Source organism: Entelurus aequoreus, linkage group LG19 (genome assembly GCF_033978785.1).
Source record: "Entelurus aequoreus isolate RoL-2023_Sb linkage group LG19, RoL_Eaeq_v1.1, whole genome shotgun sequence".
Lineage (NCBI taxonomy): Eukaryota > Metazoa > Chordata > Actinopteri > Syngnathiformes > Syngnathidae > Entelurus > Entelurus aequoreus.
Genome location: NC_084749.1, coordinates 13815065 through 13839688, shown reverse-complemented (window position 1 = coordinate 13839688; position 24624 = coordinate 13815065). Strand labels below are relative to the sequence as shown.

Here is a 24624-nt window from a genome sequence, read left to right as displayed (position 1 = left end):
GAATGGGATTACGCTGAAATTCTTCATTTCCCCTCGGGATTATTTAAGCATTTCTGATTCTGATTCTCCACGTATAGTCGCAGAATGCTCCCGTGTTTTTTATGAGCGTCACGAAATTGTATCCAAAGTTCAAGGCGGGCGTAATGCGATCGCACGCGGGAGGTCGGAGCCACCCGGAAGGGGTTAAGCAGCCCGGCAGAAACCAGGCGAGGCAATTGAGCGAGGTTGCGCAAAGACCGCCGTGAGAACAAAAGACCACCGGGCTTTGAATAATGGCACTACAGTTGGCGGTTTAAATAGCTAAATTCATCAACAGAGCCACATCCCCCGCACACACACACACACACACACACACACACACACACACACACACACACACACACACACACACACACACACACACACACACACACACACACACACACACACACACACACACACACACACACACACACACACATATCTACAGTGGAACATCTCCCACTCACTCATTCAACACATGGTTCCCTCCTGGGTTGCCAAGGTAGCAGCCCATGTTGCAGTCAGGAGGCTCCCACACTGCCCTTCCCAAGGCCCAGCTTCCACCAACACTGTGCCCACCTAGAAGCTCAGGGACAAACGCAACGCGCAAACCGCCCCCTCGCGGTGGCTCCTCTAGCTCCGGGGGCCGGCGGACTGCGGAGGAGCAGACGGAGGAGCTCCCTTTTGAGTCTCCGACAACCTGGTACAGCCTGACCCTATGTCTAGCATTAAAAGATTACAGTTGGTACAAAATGCGGCTGCTAGACTTTTGACAAGAACAAGAAAGTTTGATCATATTTCGCCTATACTGTATATATACCTTTAAATACCTATATACATATATACCTATGTATATACCTATACTGGCTTCCTGTGCACTTAAGATGTGACTTTAAGGTTTTACTACTTACGTATAAAATACTACACGGTCTAGCTCCATCCTATCTTGCCGATTGTATTGTACCATATGTCCCGGCAAGAAATCTGCGTTCAAAGAACTCCGGCTTATTAGTGATTCCCAGAGCCCCAAAAAAAGTCTGCGGGCTATAGAGCGTTTTCTATTCGGGCTCCAGTACTATGGAATGCCCTCCCGGTAACAGTTAGAGATGCTACTGTAGACGATTGTCCGAAGCTTAAACAGCATCAAAAGTGAGTTTAGTACAAAAGGTTTATCTACCCATAGTCAAAAGTGCAAAGTTGGATTGTTTTGTCCATGCAAACAAACAGACGTCCTCCGGAGGACACAAGAATCAAGCAATCTCTCTCAGCCCTTGTCACTTGGCCATTTTATCTGTTTCCCCGTCCCCCAAGGTCCCGTTGTTTTCGACATGTTTGTTTTGCAACATCCTTGAATCCCTTAGTCATGCTTAGACAATCAAAACATTTTGTAGAATGGTCAGAGCGACTCCATATTCAACTTTGTCCTACATCTGGTCCTTCAATGGTATAGAATAGAAGAGAAATGAAATGAGCAGACATTCTTAATAGACACGAAATATAGTTCAAAGGTCAGAAATTCTACTACACTATCAATCAATCAATCAATGTTTATTTATATACCTCAGTAGAAGCATTTAAGTCCCATCTTAAAACTCATATGTATACTCTATGTCAGGGGTCACCAACCTTTTTGAAACCAAGAGCTACTTCTTGGGTACTGATTAATGCGAAGGGCTACCAGTTTGATACACACTTCAATAAATTGCCAGAAATAGCCAATTTGCTCAATTTACCTTTAACTCTGTTATTATTAATAATTAATGATATTTACACTTAATTGAACGGTTTAAAAGAGGAGAAAACACGAAAAAAATGACAATTAAATTTTGAAACATAGTTTATCTTCAATTTCGACTCTTTAAAATTCAAGATTCAACCGAAAAAAAGAAGAGAAAAACTAGCTAATTCGAATCTTTTTGAAAAAGTTTTAAAAAATAATTTATGGAACATCATTAGTAATTTTTCCTGATTAAGATTAATTTTAGAATTTTGATGACATGTTTTAAATAGGTTAAAATCCAATCTACACTTTGTTAGAATATATAACAAATTGGACCAAGCTATATTTCTAACAAAGACAAATCCTTATTTCTTCTAGATTTTCCAGAACAACATTTTTAAAAGAAATTAAAAAGTCTTTGAAATAAGATTTAAATTTGATTCTACAGATTTTCTAGATTTGCCAGAATATATTTTTTGAATTTTAATCATAAATTTGAAGAAATATTTCACAAATATTCTTCGTCGAAAAAACAGAAGCTAAAATGAAGAATTAAATCAAAATGTATCTATTATTCTTTACAATAAAAACAATACATTTACTTGAACATTGATTTAAATTGTCAGGAAAGAAGAGGAAGGAATTTAAAAGGTAAAAAGGTATGTGTGTTTAAAAATCCTGAAATCATTTTTAAGGTTGTATTTTTTCTCTAAAATTGTCTTTCTGAAAGTTATAAGAAGCAAAGTAAAAAAAAATTATGAATTTATTTAAACAAGTGAAGACCAAGTCTTTAAAATATTTTCTTGGATTTTCAAATTCTATTTGAGTTTTGTCTCTCTTAGAATTAAAAATGTCGGGCAAAGCGAGACCAGCTTGCAAGTAAATAAATAAAATTTAAAAAATAAAGGCAGCTCACTGGTAAGTGCTGCTATTTGAGCTATTTTTAGAACAGGCCAGCGGGCTACTCATCTGGTCCTTACGGGCTACCTGGTGCCCGCGGGCACCGCGTTGGTGACCCCTGCTCTATGTTATGGTATGCAGGGGGAGGTGACGGCAACTGACACCAGGGGCCTGTAATGTTCAAAGATTTATTATATATATAGACCATATATATAATAATAAAACAATAACAATACAAACTAAGGAAATGGAGTGTGAGGGGGGTTCGGGGGGGGGCAGTCCTCTCCAAGGTTTCTCATAGTCATTCACATTGACATCCCACTGGGTTGTGAGTTTGTCCTTGCCCTTATGTGGGCTCTGAACCGAGGATGCCCTAAATCACAAGTGATTTAGGGCTATATAAATAAACATTGATTATTTGATTGACCCTGAGCTGTACACCCCCCAGACGCGGAGGGTCTAAAAGTCAGCGTCTGGCTATCTCTGGTCCAGGTCTTGTATGTGCGTCCGCAGGGACCTCAAGGGGGGGTGGAAACTAGCCCCCAGGCGAAATCCGTCCTTCAGATGGGACGGCCGCGCGGTGTACGTTCCACGTAAAGGCCACTCTGAGTGGAACACGAAGGGACAAGGGCTGCCTGAAATGAGGGTCAGAGCCGGGGCGGTGCAGCCGAGCGAGCTCCCAGCATGTCCAATTCCAGGTCCTGAGCAGACGGCGGCGAGATTTGGGGGCGGGGGAAGAGAGAGAGAGAGGGGAGCGCCAGACAGGACGTTTCTGGGGACGCTGAAACTTTAATGTGTGTCTGCTTGCTTGTGTCGGCACTTCTGAGGCCCCGCCAGGTCCTTTAATACCTGGCTTTTTGGAGACGTCAGACTCCTTTTTCATCCCCGCTCCCCCGTCGGCCTCCTTCACGCTATCTTTACCCTTCAGCCCCGCTCAGCCTCAACATCTTCCCGCGGAATAGCTGGGGTAAGGGTTTCAAGCTGGAATCGGCGTGTCAGCGCGGAGAAGTGCGCCATTGTAGGAAAATGGAAGCGAGTGAGATTCCTTCTGAACGCGCATATTTGTTTCAATAGATCCTGTTGATTGCTCCGAGGTTCTGCTGAGCGTGCATATTTTATGTTTGCAGCTGCTACAAGTGGAGGTGTCGAAACTCCAAAAATTAAAGCATATTTAAAGGGGAGCTGTGCTTTTTTTTGGTTGAAATTTGCCTATCATTTACAATCCTTATGTAAGACTACTTTGGGATTACTTGGAACCTTGTATTTTTGAGCCTGAGTATACTGAGGATGAGCGTCAAGTTTTAGAAGCTGAGTGATAAGCAGATGGGCTATCATTCACAATCCTTATGTAAGACAAGAACACACGTTTTTCTTTTTTTATGCATTCTAAGTCGTAAAGAAATGCTCGCAAAAGTCAGCTAACAATGGACTTTAAGGTAGTCACTCTAGTCCGCCATTTTAATCATACAGCGGCATATTGATTCCATTTACTTCAACAATAACAACTATTACTAATCATGGCAGACTTCATGAGAGACAACAAAGACTACTTTGGGACTACTTGGAACCTTGTATTTTTGAGCCCGAGTACACGGAGGATGAGCGTCAAGTTTTAGAAGCCGAGTGATAAGAAGATGGACTATCATTCACAATCCTTGTGTAAGACAAGAAAACACATTTTTGTTTTATAGGCATTCTAAGTCGTAAATAAATGCTCGCAAAAGTCAGCTAACAATGGACTTTAAGGTAGTCACTCTAGCATTCTAAGTCGTAAAGAAATGCTCGCAAAAGTCAGCTAACAATGGAGTTTATGGTAGTCACTCTAGTCCGCCATTTTAAGCATACGGCGGCGTATTGATTCCATTTACTTCAACATTAACAACTATTACTAATCATGGCAGACTTCATGAGAGACAACAAAGGCTACTTTGGGACTACTTTGGGACTACTTGGAACCTTGTATTTTTGAGCCTGAGTATACGGAGGATGAGCGTCAAGTTTTAGAAGCCGAGCGATAAGCAGATGGGCTATCTTTCACAATCCTTATGTAAGACAAGAACACACGTTTTTCTTTTTTTACGCATTCTAAGTCGTAAAGAAATGCTCGCAAAAGTCAGCTAACAATGGACTTTAAGGTAGTCACTCTAGTTCGCCATTTTAAGCATACGGCGGCGTATTAATTCCATTTACTTCAACAATAACAACTATTACTAATCATGGCAGACTTCATGAGAGACAACAAAGACTACTTTGGGACTACTTGGAACCTTGTATTTTTGAGCCTGAGTATACTGAGGATGAGCGTCAAGTTTTAGAAGCTGAGTGATAAGCAGATGGGCTATCATTCACAATCCTTATGTAAGACAAGAACACACGTTTTTCTTTTTTTATGCATTCTAAGTCGTAAAGAAATGCTCGCAAAAGTCAGCTAACAATGGACTTTAAGGTAGTCACTCTAGTCCGCCATTTTAATCATACAGCGGCATATTGATTCCATTTACTTCAACAATAACAACTATTACTAATCATGGCAGACTTCATGAGAGACAACAAAGACTACTTTGGGACTACTTGGAACCTTGTATTTTTGAGCCGAGTATACGGAGGATGAGCGTCAAGTTTTAGAAGCCGAGTGATACGGAGATGGACTATCATTCACAATCCTTGTGTAAGACAAGAAAACACATTTTTCTTTTTTTATGCATTCTAAGTCGTATAGAAATGCTCGCAAAAGTCAGCTAACAATGGAGTTTATGGTAGTCACTCTAGTTCGCCATTTTAAGCATACGGCGGCGTATTAATTCCATTTACTTCAACAATAACAACTATTACTAATCATGGCAGACTTCATGAGAGACAACAAAGGCTACTTTGGGACTACTTTGGGACTACTTGGAACCTTGTATTTTTGAGCCTGAGTATACGGAGGATGAGCGTCAAGTTTTAGAAGCCGAGGTGATAAGCAGATGGGCTATCATTCACAATCCTTATGTAAGACAAGAACACACGTTTTTCTTTTTTTACGCATTCTAAGTCGTAAAGAAATGCTCGCAAAAGTCAGCTAACAATGGAGTTTATGGTAGTCACTCTAGTCCGCCATTTTAAGCATACGGCGGCGTATTGATTCCATTTACTTCAACAATAACAACTATTACTAATCATGGCAGACTTCATGAGAGACAACAAAGACTACTTTGGGACTACTTGGAACCTTGTATTTTTGAGCCCGAGTATACGGAGGATGAGCGTCAAGTTTTAGAAGCCGAGTGATACGGAGATGGACTATCATTCACAATCCTTGTGTAAGACAAGAAAACACATTTTTCTTTTTTATGCATTCTAAGTCGTAAAGAAATGCTCGCAAAAGTCAGCTAACAATGGACTTTAAGGTAGTCACTCTAGTCCGCCATTTTAATCATACAGCGGCGTATTAATTCCATTTACTTCAACAATAACAACTATTACTAATCATGGCAGACTTCATGAGAGACAACAAAGACTACTTTGGGACTACTTGGAACCTTGTATTTTTGAGCCCGTGTATACGGAGGATGAGCGTCAAGTTTTAGAAGCCGAGTGATACGGAGATGGACTATCATTCACAATCCTTGTGTAAGACAAGAACACACATTTTTCTTTTATAGGCATTCTAAGTCGTAAATAAATGCTCGCAAAAGTCAGCTAACAATGGACTTTAAGGTAGTCACTCTAGTTCGCCATTTTAAGCATACGGCGGCGTATTAATTCCATTTACTTCAACAATAACAACTATTACTAATCATGGCAGACTTCATGAGAGACAACAAAGACTACTTTGGGGACTACTTGGAACCTTGTATTTTGAGCCCGAGTATACGGAGGATGAGCGTCAAGTTTTAGAAGCCGAGTGATACGGAGATGGACTATCATTCACAATCCTTGTGTAAGACAAGAAAACACATTTTCTTTTTTTATGCATTCTAAGTCGTAAAGAAATGCTCGCAAAAGTCAGCTAACAATGGAGTTTATGGCAGTCACTCTAGTCCGCCATTTTAAGCATACGGCGGCGTATTGATTCCATTTACTTCAACAATAACAACTATTACTAATCATGGCAGACTTCATGAGAGACAACAAAGGCTACTTTGGGACTACTTTGGGACTACTTGGAACCTTGTATTTTTGAGCCTGAGTATACGGAGGATGAGCGTCAAGTTTTAGAAGCCGAGTGATAAGCAGATGGGCTATCTTTCACAATCCTTATGTAAGACAAGAACACACGTTTTTCTTTTTTTACGCATTCTAAGTCGTAAAGAAATGCTCGCAAAAGTCAGCTAACAATGGAGTTGATGGTAGTCGCTCTACTTTGCCAATAAAACGCTCTAAATACAAACCAAAAACCTCCATCAAGATTTTATACGCATCCTGTAAGCACGTATGTATTGCAGGCACATTCATAACAACATGTCGTATTTACGTACTTTGCTCATTTTAAGCACACAGCGGCGTATTAATTTAATTTCCTTCAACAATAACAACTACTACTAATCATGGCAGACTTCACGAGAGACAACAAAGACTACTTTGGGACAAATGATGATCCAGAACCTTATATTTTTGAGCCCGAGTATACGGAGGATGAGCGTCAAGTTTTAGAAGCCGAGCGATAAGCAGATGGGCTATCATTCACAATCCTTATGTAAGACAAGAACACACGTTTTTCTTTTTTTACGCATTCTAAGTCGTAAAGAAATGCTCGCAAAAGTCAGCTAACAATGGAGTTGATGGTAGTCGCTCTACTTTGCCAATAAAACGCTCCAAATACAAACCAGAAACCTCCATCAAGATTTTATACGCATCCTGTAAGCACGTATGTATTGTAGGCACATTCATAACAACATGTAGTATTTACTTACTTTGCTCATTTTAAGCACACGGCGGCGTATTAATTTAATTTCCTTTGACAACAACAACTATTACTAATCATGGCAGACTTCACGAGAGACAACAAAGACTACTTTGTGACAAATGACGATCCAAAACCTTGTATTTTTGAGCCTGAGTATACGGAGGATGAGCGTCAAGTTTTAGAAGCCGAGTGATAAGCAGATGGGCTATCATTCACAATCCTTATGTAAGACAAGAACACACGTTTTTCTTTTTTACGCATTCTATGTCATAAAGAAATGCTCACAAAAGTCAGCTAACAACGGAGTTGATGGTAGTCGCTCTACTTTGCCAATAAAACGCTCTAAAAACAAACCAGAAACCCCCATCAAGATTTTATACGCATCCTGCAAGTACGTATGTAGGCACATTCATAACAACATGTAGTATTTACTTACTTTGCTCATTTTAAGCACACGGCGGCGTTTTAATTTAAATTTCCTTCGACAACAACAACTATTACTAATTATGGCAGACTTCACGAGAGACAACAAAGACTACTTTGGACACATGACGATCCAAAACCTTGTATTTTTGAGCCTGAGTATACGGAGGATGAGCGTCAAGTTTTAGAAGCTGAGTGATAAGCAGATGCAGCAGATGAGCGTCAAGTTTATATATATATATATATATATATATATATATATATATATATATATATATATATATATACAAAAAAAAAATTCTCAAAGAAAACACAGATTTGTATGACTATGCAATATCAAATATTTTTAATATTTGATGTGAACTAATTCATAACACTATTGATTTTAATTCATTATTATTTTTTGGAGCAATATGATAAAAAAAAACACAAAAATTCGTGGGGATCTTTAAGGGCCACACTCATAAAAGTATTAAACATATTTTTAACTTTCAACACTTGAGTCTCTAGATCAACTTCCATCTATCTGTCGATTATCAGTTTGTATTATTTTTAATTTTTGTTTAAGGCCTTTTGTCAAAGAAAAACTTTGTTGTCTATGGCAAACACACAAAATATGCAATATTCCCCCGCCCCCAAAAATATTTCAAAGTGGAATATTTAGAAGTAATTGGAACCTTGAAAAGGTCAATAATTCATATCAACGTTGATTTTGATGCATTATTATTTTTTTGAGCAATAACAGTTTTAAAGACAAAAAAATACCCTGCATAGCAGCTTTGTGTGATTGGCGTCAACATTGCAGCCTTTTCTCGTTACATTTACTCTTTTTCTAAACTTTTTAATGATTTTTTTTTCAAAAAAATGTTATTAGTTTTTTTGGACTGTGCCGCAGGGCCGTTAAAAAATGAGCTGCACTGTGTTAAACGCAATGTGACTAACATTTGTCCCTCCTAAAAAAAACCCGTCATCCCTGTGAATAATATCTGGCCTGATGGCGGCTTTTTACCCGCTTCCTGTCAGACTGCAGCCGACATCGCAGTGAATTTATTTTTTCCGCAGCCAACATCTGCTGGGTTTGCTACAGTGTCATTAGCGTCTGCTCGCCACATTCCTTGTATGAACGTGATACACTGGAGGTGACAAAAAGGCATGCAAAAAAAAAAAAAAAAAAAAGGGTTTCATTAAACGCGCTTAGAGATGGCACCGTTCATGTAGACATAAAAAAAAATTACTTTGCATAAATTGCTCTGCATAGAAAAATCAATTCTTGCTGCAGCTTGAAAAAGCTATGGAGAAACAAACAAACATGCTTTCATTCCTGCAGCAGACAGCTTGCTTGTAGAAAAAAATAGTATGTGTCAGTGCAAAGTCTGCATGCATTTATTTATCTCTACAGCCTTCCTCGGGGGGGGGGGGGGGGGGGGGGCTTACTTCAGACGCTGCAGAGGTGCCTTTTAAGGTAGGAAATCTACCTTTTTAGGAACGACGTATCAAAACACCAAGCAAGTGTCAAATGATGCTAATATTTGAACCAATACGGCACCAAGTCCCATCGATGCCGGTATCAATTTTCAGTACTTTTGTGTGTGTTAATAAATATTAATCGTTTGGTTATATAATTTTGGTAACACTTTAGTATGGGGAACATATGAACCATTAATAAGTTGCTTATTAACATGCAAATTAGTAACATATTGGCTGTTAATTAGTCATTAAGTACTTATTGAGTACTTATTAAGTACTTATTAATGTCTTATTCGGAATGACGTTATTATACAACCAGTAAGTTATTAACTAAGAGTCTTCCCTAACCCTTACCCTAACCCTCTAAACCCAACCCCAACCCTCTAACCCTAAGTAATTATTAAGTAGTTATTAATGCCTTATTCTGCATGGCCTTATTATACAACCAGTAAGTCATTAACTAAGACTCTTCCCTAACCCTAACCCTCTAAATCTAACCCTAACAATCTAACCCTAACCCTCTAACTCTAAGTATTTATTAAGTACTTATTAATGCCTTATTCTTCATGGCCTTATTATACAACCAGTGAGCCATTAATTAAGAGTCTTCCCTAACCCTAACCCTGTAACCCTAAGTATTTATTAAGTACTTATTAATGCCTTATTCTCCATGGTCTTATTATACAACCAGTAAGCCATTAACTAAGAGTCTTCCCTAACCCTAACCCTAACCCTATCCCCAACCCTAACCCTAACCTTCTAAATCCAACCCTAACAATCTAACCCTAACCCTGTAACCCTAAGTATTTATTAAGTACTTATTAATGCCTTATATCTCCATGGTCTTATTACACAACCAGTAAGCCATTAACTAAGAGTCTTCCCTAACCCTAACCCTAACCCCAAGTACTTATTAAGTACTTATCAATGCCTTATTCTGCATGGCCTTATTATACAACCAGTAAGCCATTAATTAAGAGTCTTCCCTAACCCTAACCCTCTAACCCTAAGTACTTATTAAGTACTTATTAATGCCTTATTCTCCATGGTCTTATTATACAACCAGTAAGCCATTAACTAAGAGTCTTCCCTAACCCTAACCCTAACCCTATCCCCAACCCTAACCTTCTAAATCCAACCCTAACAATCTAACCCTAACCCTGTAACCCTAAGTATTTATTAAGTACTTATTAATGCCTTATTCTCCATGGTCTTATTATACAACCAGTAAGCCATTAACTAAGAGTCTTCCCTAACCCTAACCCCAAGTACTTATTAAGTACTTATCAATGCCTTATTCTGCATGGCCTTATTATACAACCAGTAAGCCATTAACTAAGAGTCTTCCCGTAACCCTAACCCTAACCTTCTAAATCTAACCCTAACAATTTAACCCTAACCCTATAACCTTAAGTATTTATTAAGTACTTATTAATGCCTTATTCTCCATGGTCTTATTATACAACCAGTAAACCATTAACTAAGAGTCTTCCCTAACCCTCTAACCCTAAATACTTATTAAGTTCTTATTAATGCCTTATTCTGCATGGCCTTATTATACAACCAGCAAGCCATTAACTAAGGGTATTCCCTAACCCTAACCCCAACCCCAACACCAACCATACCCCTACCCCTCACCCTAACCCTATGTTAATAAACAACTAATTAATGGTTCACATGTTGTAGTGTTACCATCATTTAACATTTAATAAATAGCTGATTATGATAACTGTGCAGTCTAGTTTTCTAATTACATTTGAGTCTCATTTGCAATGCAGTTGCACTTCCAAGACATGAGATGGCAGTGTTGTATAGGCTATCCAACTAGGAAGTAGCTTTTTTCCAGGGAGCTGAATGTGTTACGTTGCGCCCTACAAAGTGTTTGTACCGTAAGTCATTTGCATATTACCCACGAGCTGTTTGACGGTAACAGTCTTCTTAGTTGTAGTTTTCATCACCAAATTCGAAGTTGTTAAAATGGGAAAGAATTACACTTTCAAAGCTTCAACAATTAGTTTCCTCAGTTCCCAATCGTTTATTGAGTGTTGTTAAAAGAAAAGGTGATGTAACACAGTGGTGAACATGCCCTTTCCCAACTACTTTGGCACGTGTTGCAGCCATGAAATTCTAAGTTAATTATTATTTGCCCAAAAAAATACAGTTTATGAGTTTGAACATCAAATATGTTGTCTTTGTAGTGCATTCAACTGAATATGGGCTGAAAAGGATTTGCAAATCATTGTATTCCGTTTATATTTACATCTAACACAATTCCCCAACTCATACGGAAACGGGGTTTGTACGTAAAATAGCTCTTAAAACTTGGTGACAATTCTAGAAATAACCTCTGCAATAATTTAAGGTGTGCAACGTTACTTGGAGGGAGTCAACATTGCTTTAGTGAGTGTTTAGTCTGCAACATGAAACAAAGGAACATGGCACAGTTTGATTTTACGTGAATGGATGCCAGACGGAATTCGGTCGGTGCCTATAAAAAAAAGCACAGATTTCGGTATATCCATCCCTAAGTACCGTACATTTCAGTCAAACAAAGAAGGGTATCTTAGCCTTCAGAGTACGCCAGGTGACAGGTGAGCGCCTCGGGTCTGTGCGTGTAAGGGAGCATTAAATAAAAGATTAACCTGTGTGTCCCTGGCGTGTTATGAGAGCACCAGGCGGGGAGGTAAGCAGGGAGGCAGGAAGGAGAGCCAAGACACCCAGAGGTGGCTCTTCAAGCAGCTGCAGTCAGCCAGTGTGACAGGTGCAGCCAGAGTCGCACCGTGTACGACCCCCCCCCACCCCCCCCACCCCCCCACAGCACGGCGAGGCCTCACGCCACCTTGGCATGCTCGGAGCTGACAGGTGGAGCTGGTACTGAAGGAAGCCTGGAAGCCAGGGCCCCCGTGTGCTCGCAGCTTGTCAGCAAAGACTGACGGGAGGCACGTCAAACTCCCTCTTCCCCTCCTCTTGCCGTTGTGCTTTTTATATAAACACGTTATTGTTTATTGGTTCCACCAAAAGCACTTCTAGAGAGTATTATTGCAGAAAAAATAATCTTTTTTTATTTTTTTTTTAACCTAAATATAAGACGACACCATGTGAATTAAATGTTCATTTCTCTACCATAATCCGTCTCCACTGCGATGAGGTGGCGACTTGTCAAGGGTGTACGCCGCCTTCCGCCCGAATGCATCTGAGATAGGCTCCAGCACCCCCCGCGACCCAAACCCTAACCCTAACCCTGGCGGGACATGGAACAGAAAGTGAAGGTGCTTCAAAACACAGAGACCAAACAGGAAGTACTGACAAAACAAGAGCACCAGGACAGGAAGTGATGCAAAAACACAGGAAGTCGAAAGTAGAAATAAATAATAATAAAAACTAGAGATGTCGGATAATGGCTTTTTTTGGCGATATCCGATATTGTCCAACTCTTAATTACCGATTCCGATATCAACCGATACCGCTATATACAGTCGTGGGATTAACACATTATTATGCCTAATTTTGTTGTGATGCATTAAACAATGTAACAAGGTTTTACCAAATAAATCAACTCAAGTTATGGAAAAAAAAATGCCAACATGGCACTGCCATATTTATTACTGAAGTCACAAAGTGCATTATTTTTTTTAAACATGCCTCAAAACAGCAGCTTGGAATTTGGGACATGCTCTCCCTGAGAGAGCATGAGGAGGTTGAGGTGGGGTTTGGGGTTAGGGAATATCGAGGGGTGTATATTATAGCGTCACGGAAGAGTTAGTGCTGCAAGGGGTTCTGGGTATTTGTCCTGTTGTGTTTGTGTTGTGTTACGGTGCTGATGTTCTCCCGAAATGTGTTTGTCATTCTTGTTTGGTGTGGGTTCACAGTGTGGCGCATATTTGTAACAGTGTTAAGGTTGTTTATACGGCTACCCTCAGTGTGACCTGTATGGCTGTTGACCAAGTATGCATGGCATTCACTTGTGTGTGTGAAAAGCCGTAGATATTATGTGATTGGGCCGGCACGCAAAGGCAGTGCCTTTAAGGTTTATTGGCGCTCTGTACTTCTCCCTACGTCCGTGTACACAGCGCCGTTTTAAAAAGTCAAACATTTTACTTTTTGAAACCGATACCGATAATTTCCGATATTCCATTTTAAAGCATTTATCGGCTGATAATATCGGCAGTCCGATATTATCGGACATCCCTAAAATAGAACTAATTAACGAGAATAAGGTGTCCTGGCGGGACATGGAACAGAAAGTGAAGATGCTTCAAAACACAGAGACCAAACAGGAAATACTGACAAAACAAGAGCACCAGGACAGGAAGTGATGCAAAAACACAGGAAGTCGAAAGTAGAAATAAATAATAATAAAAACTAGAGATGTCGGATAATGGCTTTTTTTGGCGATATCCGATATTGTCCAACTCTTAATTACCGATTCCCATATCAACCGATACCGCTATATACAGTCGTGGGATTAACACATTATTATGCCTAATTTTGTTGTGATGCATTAAACAATGTAACAAGGTTTTACCAAATAAATCAACTCAAGTTATGGAAAAAAAAAAATGCCAACATGGCACTGCCATGTTTATTATTGAAGTCACAAAGTGCATTATTTTTTTTAAACATGCCTCAAAACAGCAGCTTGGAATTTGGGACATGCTCTCCCTGAGAGAGCATGAGGAGGTTGAGGTGGGGTTTGGGGTTAGGGGATATCGAGGGGTGTATATTATAGCGTCACGGAAGAGTTAGTGCTGCAAGGGGTTCTGGGTATTTGTCCTGTTGTGTTTGTGTTGTGTTACGGTGCTGATGTTCTCCCGAAATGTGTTTGTCATTCTTGTTTGGTGTGGGTTCACAGTGTGGCGCATATTTGTAACAGTGTTAAAGTTGTTTATACGGCTACCCTCAGTGTGACCTGTATGGCTGTTGACCAAGTATGCCTTGCATTCACTTGTGTGTGTGAAAAGCCGTAGATATTATGTGATTGGGCCGGCACGCAAAGGCAGTGCCTTTAAGGTTTATTGGCGCTCTGTACTTCTCCCTACGTCCGTGTACACAGCGGCGTTTTAAAAAGTCAAACATTTTACTTTTTGAAACCGATACCGATAATTTCCGATATTCCATTTTAAAGCATTTATCGGCTGATAATATCGGCAGTCCGATATTATCGGACATCCCTAAAATAGAACTAATTAACGAGAATAAGGTGTCCTGGCGGGACATGGAACAGAAAGTAAAGATGCTTCAAAACACAGAGACCAAACAGGAAATACTGACAAAACAAGAGCACCAGGACAGGAAGTGATTCAAAAACACAAGAAGTCGAAAGTAGAAATAAATAATAATAAAAACTAGAGATGTCGGATAATGGCTTTTTTTGGCGATATCCGATATTGTCCAACTCTTAATTACCGATTCCGATATCAACCGATACCGCTACATACAGTCGTGGGATTAACACATTATTATGCCTAATTTTGTTGTGATGCATTAAACAATGTAACAAGGTTTTACCAAATAAATCAACTCAAGTTATGGAAAAAAAAAATGCCAACATGGCACTGCCATATTTATTATTGAAGTCACAAAGTGCATTATTTTTTTTAAACATGCCTCAAAACAGCAGCTTGGAATTTGGGACATGCTCTCCCTGAGAGAGCATGAGGAGGTTGAGGTGGGGTTTGGGGTTAGGGGATATCGAGGGGTGTATATTATAGCGTCGCGGAAGAGTTAGTGCTGCAAGGGGTTCTGGGTATTTGTCCTGTTGTGTTTGTGTTGTGTTACGGTGCGGATGTTCTCCCGAAATGTGTTTGTCATTCTTGTTTGGTGTGGGTTCACAGTGTGGCGCATATTTGTAACAGTGTTAAGGTTGTTTATACGGCTACCCTCAGTGTGACCTGTATGGCTGTTGACCAAGTATGCCTTGCATTCACTTGTGTGTGTGAAAAGCCGTAGATATTATGTGATTGGGCCGGCACGAAAAGGCAGTGCCTTTAAGGTTTATTGGCGCTCTGTACTTCTCCCTACGTCCGTGTACACAGCGGCGTTTTAAAAAGTCAAACATTTTACTTTTTGAAACCGATACCGATAATTTCCGATATTCCATTTTAAAGCATTTATCGGCTGATAATATCGGCAGTCCGATATTATCGGACATCCCTAAAATAGAACTAATTAACGAGAATAAGGTGTCCTGGCGGGACATGGAACAGAAAGTAAAGATGCTTCAAAACACAGAGACCAAACAGGAAATACTGACAAAACAAGAGCACCAGGACAGGAAGTGATGCAAAAACACAGGAAGTCGAAACTAGAAATAAATAATAATAAAAACACAAAAATGACAACACTGTCAGTAGCAAACTTGACAAAAAAAACAACACCAATGTCATGATGTGATGACACCGCATGTAGAACGCTAGCATTTCAAAGGTATGTTTAAACCCACTGGGCTCTTCTCAAAAAGGTTCCTTTCATTCCGTGCGATGTCACGGAATAAAAACACGCTCGCAGGTTTGAAGCAAAGTGCTCCCAAAGTTGTTCACTCTGTCAAAAGTCTACATTTGGGGGTTGGAGTACGTTCGCACCACTCGCCGCATGGAAAGTCACACGTTAGGGGGAAATGGGGCAGGGAGCGTGGCGGCGTGCGCTATGTTATTTTTGTACACAACAACCTCCATTATCCTGCTGCTTCTGACTCCATTTTGTGGCCCATTACCACACAAGAGGAAGATGGCTCTGAAGAGGAGGGTATTGTCTAGAACTTGACAATAGCGACTTGGTTTACAATTACGTGACGCATGTTTGCAACGCCGTGGTGATCACCGCTGCCTTTAATGAGATTACCAAGAGAGAAGCGTCGGTAAGTAGGATCTAAAATGAAACCCCTGTCGTCCATCCGCCGTACCGCCACCCGGACCTCGAGATTACAGCCGTGATTGGGGCTGAATTCAAACACCTATGGGGAACATGACACGTTGCCACGTCACGGGGCTCGAACCCTTGGCTGCACCACAACGTGTTTTAAGCAAGGACGAACATATTTCTCCTACTGCCTTTGAACGCATCTCAAAACATTGCATTGGAGAAGACTTTGCCTCAAAAAGTTGTCATATTAGTTATCTTTAAAAATAACTAAACGTGTGCGTCATTTAAAATAAAATACAGTATTCAAAAAAATAAATGAAAAACTACAAAAAAATACATAAATTAATGAAAAAAACATAAAATAGTAAAAACATTATGTAATATTAGTCATATTAATAATAAACGAAATATAAAAATAACCAAATGCGATGAGGTGGCGACCAAAGTTATCTTTGAAAATAACTAAGAGTGTGCGTCATTTAAAATAAAATACAGAAAAAGTATTAAAAAAAAAAAAAAGAAAAACTACAAAAAATACATAAATTAATGAAAAACACAAAATGGTAAAAACATTATGTAATATTAGTAATATTAATAATAAACGAAATATAAAAATAACCAAATGCGATGAGGTGGCGACTTGTCCAGGGTTTACACCGCCTTCCACCCGAATGCAGCTGAGATAGGCTCCAGCAACCCCCCCGCCACCCCAAAAGGGACAAGCGGTAGTAAATGGATGGACTATGTAATAATAGTAATATTAATAATAAACGAAATATGAAAATAGCCAAATGCGTTGAGGTGGCGACTTGTCCAGGGTTTACCCCGCCTTCCGCCCAAATGCAGCTGAGATAGGCTCCAGCACCCCCCCGCCACCCCAAAAGGGACAAGCGGTAGAAAATGGATGGATTATGTAATATTAGTAATATTAATAATAAACAAAATATAAAAATAACCAAATGCGATGAGGTGGCGACTTGTCCAGGGTGTACACCGCCTTCCGCCCGAATGCAGCTGAGATAGGCTCCAGCACCCCCCACCCCCCCAAAAGGGACAAGCGGTAAAAAATGGATGGATTATGTAATATTAGTAATATTAATAATAAACGAAATATAAAAATAACCAAATGCGATGAGGTGGCGACTTGTCCAGGGTGTACCCTGCCTTCCGCCCGAATGCAGCTGAGATAGGCTCCAGCACCCCCCACCCCCCCTAAAGGGACAAGCGGTAAAAAATGGATGGATTATGTAATATTAATAATATTAATAATAAACGAAATATAAAAATAACCAAATGCGATGAGGTGGCGACTTGTCCAGGGTGTACCCCCGCCTTCCGCCCGAATGCAGCTGAAATAGGCTCCAGCACTCCCCGCGATCCCAAAAGGGACAAGCGGTAGAAAATGGATGGATTATGTAATATTAATAATATTAATAATAAACGAAATGTAAAAATCACCAAATGCGATGAGGTGGCGACTTGTCCAGGGTGTACACCGCCTTCCGCCCGAATGCAGCTGAGATAGGCTCCAGCAACCCCCACCCCCTGCCACCCCTAAAGGGACAAGCGGTAAAAAATGGATGGATTATGTAATATTAGTAATATTAATAATAAACGAAATATAAAAATAACCAAATGCGATGAGGTGGCGACTTGTCCAGGGTGTACCCCCGCCTTCCACCCGAATGCAGCTGAGATAGGCTCCAGCAACCCCCCCCGCCACCCCAAAAGGGACAAGCGGTAGTAAATGGATGGACTATGTAATAATAGTAATATTAATAATAAACGAAATATGAAAATAACCAAATGCGTTGAGGTGGCGACTTGTCCAGGGTTTACCCCGCCTTCCGCCCAAATGCAGCTGAGATAGGCTCCAGCACCCCCCCGCCACCCCAAAAGGGACAAGTGGTAGAAAATGGATGGATTATGTAATATTAGTAATATTAATAATAAACAAAATATAAAAATAACCAAATGCGATGAGGTGGCGACTTGTCCAGGGTGTACACCGCCTTCCACCCGAATGCAGCTGAGATAGGCTCCAGCAACCCCCCCGCCACCCCAAAAGGGACAAGCGGTAGTAAATGGATGGACTATGTAATAATAGTAATATTAATAATAAACGAAATATGACAATAGCCAAATGCGATGAGGTGGCGACTTGTCCAGGGTGTACCCTGCCTTCCGCCCGAATGCAGCTGAAATAGGCTCCAGCACTCTCCGCGATCCCAAAAGGGACAAGCGGTAGAAAATGGATGGATTATGTAATATTAATAATATTAATAATAAACGAAATGTAAAAATAACCAAATGCGATGAGGTGGCGACTTGTCCAGGGTGTACCCTGCCTTCCGCCCGAATGCAGCTGAGATAGGCTCCAGCACCCCCCACCCCCTGCCACCCCTAAAGGGACAAGCGGTAAAAAATGGATGGATTATGTAATATTAGTAATATTAATAATAAACGAAATATAAAAATAACCAAATGCGATGAGGTGGCGACTTGTCCAGGGTGTACACCACCTTCCGCCCGAATGCAGCTGAAATAGGCTCCAGCACTCTCTGCGATCCCAAAAGGGACAAGCGGTAGAAAATGGATGGATTATGTAATATTAATAATATTAATAATAAACGAAATGTAAAAATAACCAAATGCGATGAGGTGGCGACTTGTCCAGGGTGTACCCCCGCCTTCCGCCCGAATGCAGCTGAGATAGGCTCCAGCACGGGTGTTACCATTTAGTGGTCAATTGTACGTAATATGTACTGTACTGTGCAATCTACTAAGACAAGTGTCAGTCAATGAAACCACAGCAAGAACTACTGGAGCAAAGTCCCACAGCGTACCTGTGATCTTGTCGCGCACCAGTTTGCAGGACTCGATCTCGCCGATGCTTCCAAACAGGCTGCGGAACTCCTCCTGGGTCATGTTCTGGGGCAGGTAGTTGACAATGAGGTTGGTCTTGCTGTCGTCGTTTGAGGGCCCCGTCTGCATGGGCGAGGGGCAGCCGCGGCTGTTGCTGGTGGGCCCGTTGGCCGTGGTCCCTCCTCCGCTGGGACCGTTTGTCACCGGGGCCTCCATGTTACTGATGATCTGGCGGGGAGGAGCAGGAGAAAAGGTTTTGTGTTCATTTCGCGGCCCAAAACACCGGGACTGTCCTGATCGGACAAGAAGCGGTTAAGTAGAGCTCTCATTTTAACGAGCTGCAGTGACACAGGAAGGTTCGAGCCGTCTAGTTTTTTGTTGCGCCCTAAAAAGTGTTAACACTGTAAGTATTGTACTTATTAGGTACCAGCTGTTTGATTGTATGCAATTTAGTTGTAGTTTTCCTCAACAAACTTGGAGGTGTTAAAATGCAATCATTTGTTTGTTAATGAACGGAAGGTACACGGACCGTACAGCTGCAGCCAGTAAGCGCAGAGATACAAAATGGCGATTTAGAATCGGAATGAAAAAGAATCGTGATTCGGATGTGAATTGATTTTTTTTTTTACAAGCGCCCCACATTACACCTCTGATTATATTACTGAGTAAATTGGAAACCTCTACTAAATATGCATACATTATATATGTACTGTAGGGCTGCACAAAAAAAACCAACATCGATTTTACATCCTAATCACGATTCTTATTTATTTAAAATTTTAATTAATTCATAATTTTCCAAAATCAATTTGAATTTTTTTATTTTTTAAATTTTTTTTTTTAATGAGAATTTTAAAAAAAAATATATAAATAAAGTAAATCAAATAAAATACAACTACAATAAAAATAAAAATAAATATAATTAAAAGTAAATACAATTAAATAAGATACAATAAAATACATAGCCATGACTGGAGTATCTATCAAATATACTGTACATAACTATTACATTTATTTTAAATTAATTTAAATTAAATTAAATAATTAAAATGAAATAAATTAAAATAATTAAAATACAATAAATAAAAATACATACTGGTATGTATCAAATATACTGTACATAACAAATACATTAAATAAAATAAAATACATTTAAATAAATTAAATTAAATTACACTAAATACAATTAAATTAAAATACAATAAAAATAAAAATAAAAATAAAAATAAAAATAAATACAATAAATAAGATACAATAAAATACATAGCCATGTCTGGAGTATCTATCAAACAATACTGTACATAACAAAGACATTAAATTACATTAAATAAAAATAATAACAATAAAATACAATAAAATACATAACCATGTCTGGACTATGTATCTGTATATATTGTACATAACAAATACATTAAATTAAATTAATTCAACTACCTATCAAACAATATTGTACATAACAAATACAATAAATTAAATTAAATCAAATACAATAAAATAAATATAAATAAAGCAAATACAAATACATTTAAATAAAATAAAAATAAAAATAAATACAATTAAATAAGATACAATAAAATACATAGCCATGTCTGGAGTATCTATCAAATATACTGTACATAACAAATACCATCCATCCATCCATTTCCTACCGCATGGCCCTTTCGGGGTCGCGGGGGGTGGGGGGGCATGGGGGTGCTGGAGCCTATCTCAGCTAAATTAAACACATAGCCATGTCTGGAGTATCCATCAAACAATACTGTACATAACAAATACATTAAATTAAATCAAATCAAATTCAATTAAATAAATATGATTAAAGTAAATTAAGTTGAATTAAATCAAATACATTAAATTAATGTAAGTTAAATTAAATTAAATACATAGCCATGTCTGGTGTATCTATCAAACAATACTGTACATAACAAATACATAAAATAAAATAAAATATGTATGAATAAAGTAAATAAAATAAAATTATATTGAATAAAAATAAAAATAAATATAATAAGATAAAATAAAATACATAGCCATGTCTGGTGTATCTATCAAATATACTGTACATAACAAAGACATTAAATTAAATCAAATTAATTAAAAAGGTATTTAAATAAAATAAATACAATTAATTAATTAATAGCAAATCAAATCAAATTAAATCATTACATTTGTTTCAGCCTGACAAAAGTATTTTCCTAACTTTATGACCTGGAATATTGTGTTGCCGTGTGAGAGACTGTTTGTGTGTTTAACCAGCGAATGAACTTATTGGTTAACCTAGTTTCAAATATACACTTTGTCTCTTATTTCTTTCTTTTCCATTGAGTGTGATTGTCTTGCATCTGCTGCCGTCCTCTTATTATGCGGTTACACACAAACGCACGTGCACACGCTTGCACGCCGCAAACACCGAAGCAGAAGAGAACAATGAGCCTGAGCCCACAACAAAAAAGAAGAAGGAGAAAAAAACCACAAAAAAAAAACAAGACGCAAGATGTCTAAAAGCTCTCAAGATGAGAGCTGCATGCAAATTGTTCTTTTGACAGTATCCTTCCCTGCTCGCCTCTCTGGCACAACAAAGACTCCAAGGACAGACCCAGTGTGTGTGTGTGTGTGTGTGTGTGTGTGTGTGTGTGTGTGTGTGTGTGTTCAAGAATGACAGAACACTATGTAACCACAACCAAGTTGATTGAAGAGTGTCTTATTATTACATTTGTTTGACTCCCTACTGAGATGAGCTACCTTTCAACACCATGGGACACTTTAGAAGAAAGTTGCACACCAAGATGGCACACTATAATTAGCATATATTATATAATCATAATTAGCATAGCCTGTGTGGACATCTGTACTGTATGCCTACACACACTTATGTATAAATATATATATATATATATATATATATATATATATATATATATATATATATATATATATATATATATATATATATATATATATATATATATATATATATATATATATATATATATATATATATATATATATATATACAGTTTCTGGGCCTTTAAGCAATACACTTCATGGTAGAACTGATCCTAAGTGAAACACTGTAAATATAGATGGAGTACAGGGTAAATCTGCAGTCTTCTCCTCTTGGCCCACCAATCATAAATAATTGGATAAGTATTATGACTTCTACAAAATGAACTGTGTGTATTTACATTGAAATACAATACTTTGTGTACTCCTCTACAGTTAATACTAGGGGTGCACAAAAAAATCAATTCACATCCGAAATCAGGTATCTCATTCATCCCAATTCTAAATCGATACATGATTTTCAAAAACCGACATTAAAAAAATATATATATACTTTTTTTTTTAACAAAAATGAATAAAAAAAAAGACAATTCTTATTCAACCCGATTCTAAAATTATTCATAATTTTTTCCTGTCCTTGCTATTCATCCATTATTAATGCATCCATTCATCCATCCGTTAATCATTCAACCATGATCTATTATCCTTCAATCATCTGACAAATTAATTAATCCATTATACAACCATCCACCACTTCATTCATCCATCCACCAATCCATCCATCCATCCACCCAAACATCATCTATCAATTGATCCACCAATCCATCATTTGTCTATCCAACCAAACATTCATCTATCCATGCAAACATCCATCATTCATCCACCAATCCATCATCATCTATTCATTAATCATCCATCCATCCTTCTATTCATCCATCATCCATCCCCAATCAACCCATCCATCCATTTTAATTTTCCATCCATTATCCATTAATCATCTATCCAGTCATCCAGCATCCTATCATTTATCAACCATCCACCAATTCACTAATCCATCCATGCAAACATCCATTCATCTATCCATCCACCAATCCAAACAACTATCCATCTATCCATCCACCAATCCAAACATCATTGAGCTACCCACCAATCCATCATCCATTCATTATCAACCAATCAATCCATCCACACATTTCTCCATCAATCCATCTATCCAAACATCAATACATCCACCAATCCATCATCCAATCATTTCCCCAGCCACCAATCAATCATCCATTCATCCAGACATCCATCCAACCAAATATTCGTCCATGCATACGAACACACATTCATCATCACTCACCATCAATACATCAATCCAACATCGACACATCCATCCATCTATCCATTTATCAACCATCCACCAATTCACCAATCCATCCATCCTTACATCCATCCACCCAAACAACCACCAATCAATCGACCAATCCGTCCATACAACTATTCATACACCAATCCAAACCTCCATCCATCCACCAATCCATCATCCATTCAGTATCAATCAATCCTTTCATCCAAACATTCCTCCATCCATCCATACAGCCAAAGATCAATACACCCATTCATCATCAATCACCCATCCATCCATCCATCCATCTATCCATACACCAATCCAAACATCCACCCATCACACATCCTTCCATCCATACAAACATTCATCCATCTTTCATCCATCAGCTGTCAATCATCACAACATTCCACTATCATTAATCCATCCATCCAGCCATCCAAATATTCCTCCATCCATTATCCATCACAGCCAAACATCTATCAATCGATCCACCTATCGATCGATCCATCCTTCCATCCATCTATCCATACAGCAATCCAAACATCCATCCATCATTCATCCATCCATCCATCCAAACACCCATCCACCAAGCCACCATCCATTCACCCAAACACACATAGAGCCAAAGACCCATCCATCCATCCAAACACCCATCCACCAAGCCACCATCCATTCACTCAAACACACATAGAGCCAAAGACCCATCCATCCATCCAAACACCCATCCACCAAGCCACCATCCATTCACCCAAACACACATAGAGCCAAAGACCCATCCATCCATCCAAACAGCCATCCACCAAGCCACCATCCATTCACCCAAACACACATAGAGCCAAAGACCCATCCATCCATCCAAACAGCCATCCACCAAGCCACCATCCATTCACCCAAACACACATAGAGCCAAAGACCCATCCATCCATCCAAACACCCATCCACCAAGCCACCATCCATTCACCCAAACACACATAGAGCCAAAGACCCATCCATCCATCCAAACACCCATCCACCAAGCCACCATCCATTCACTCAAACACACATAGAGCCAAAGACCCATCCATCCATCCAAACACCCATCCACCAAGCCACCATCCATTCACCCAAACACACATAGAGCCAAAGACCCATCCATCCATCCAAACAGCCATCCACCAAGCCACCATCCATTCACCCAAACACACATAGAGCCAAAGACCCATCCATCCATCCAAACAGCCATCCACCAAGCCACCATCCATTCACCCAAACACACATAGAGCCAAAAACCCATCCATCCATCCAAACACCCATCCACCAAGCCACCATCCATTCACCCAAACACACATAGAGCCAAAGACCCATCCATCCATCCAAACAGCCATC

At 39.2% G+C, this 24624-nt stretch overlaps 1 protein-coding gene across 7 annotated transcripts in view; it reads right to left on the bottom strand.

Moving 5' to 3' along the window:
* Positions 1-24624, bottom strand: part of elavl4 (ELAV like neuron-specific RNA binding protein 4) — a 324532-nt gene that overhangs the window by 120206 nt on the left and 179702 nt on the right. For all 7 annotated transcript variants that reach the window (XM_062027931.1, XM_062027930.1, XM_062027928.1 and 4 more), the window contains one exon: positions 19127-19373. In XM_062027931.1, coding sequence (XP_061883915.1) covers positions 19127-19373 — 247 coding nt within the window. The remainder of the gene's footprint in view (positions 1-19126; positions 19374-24624) is intronic.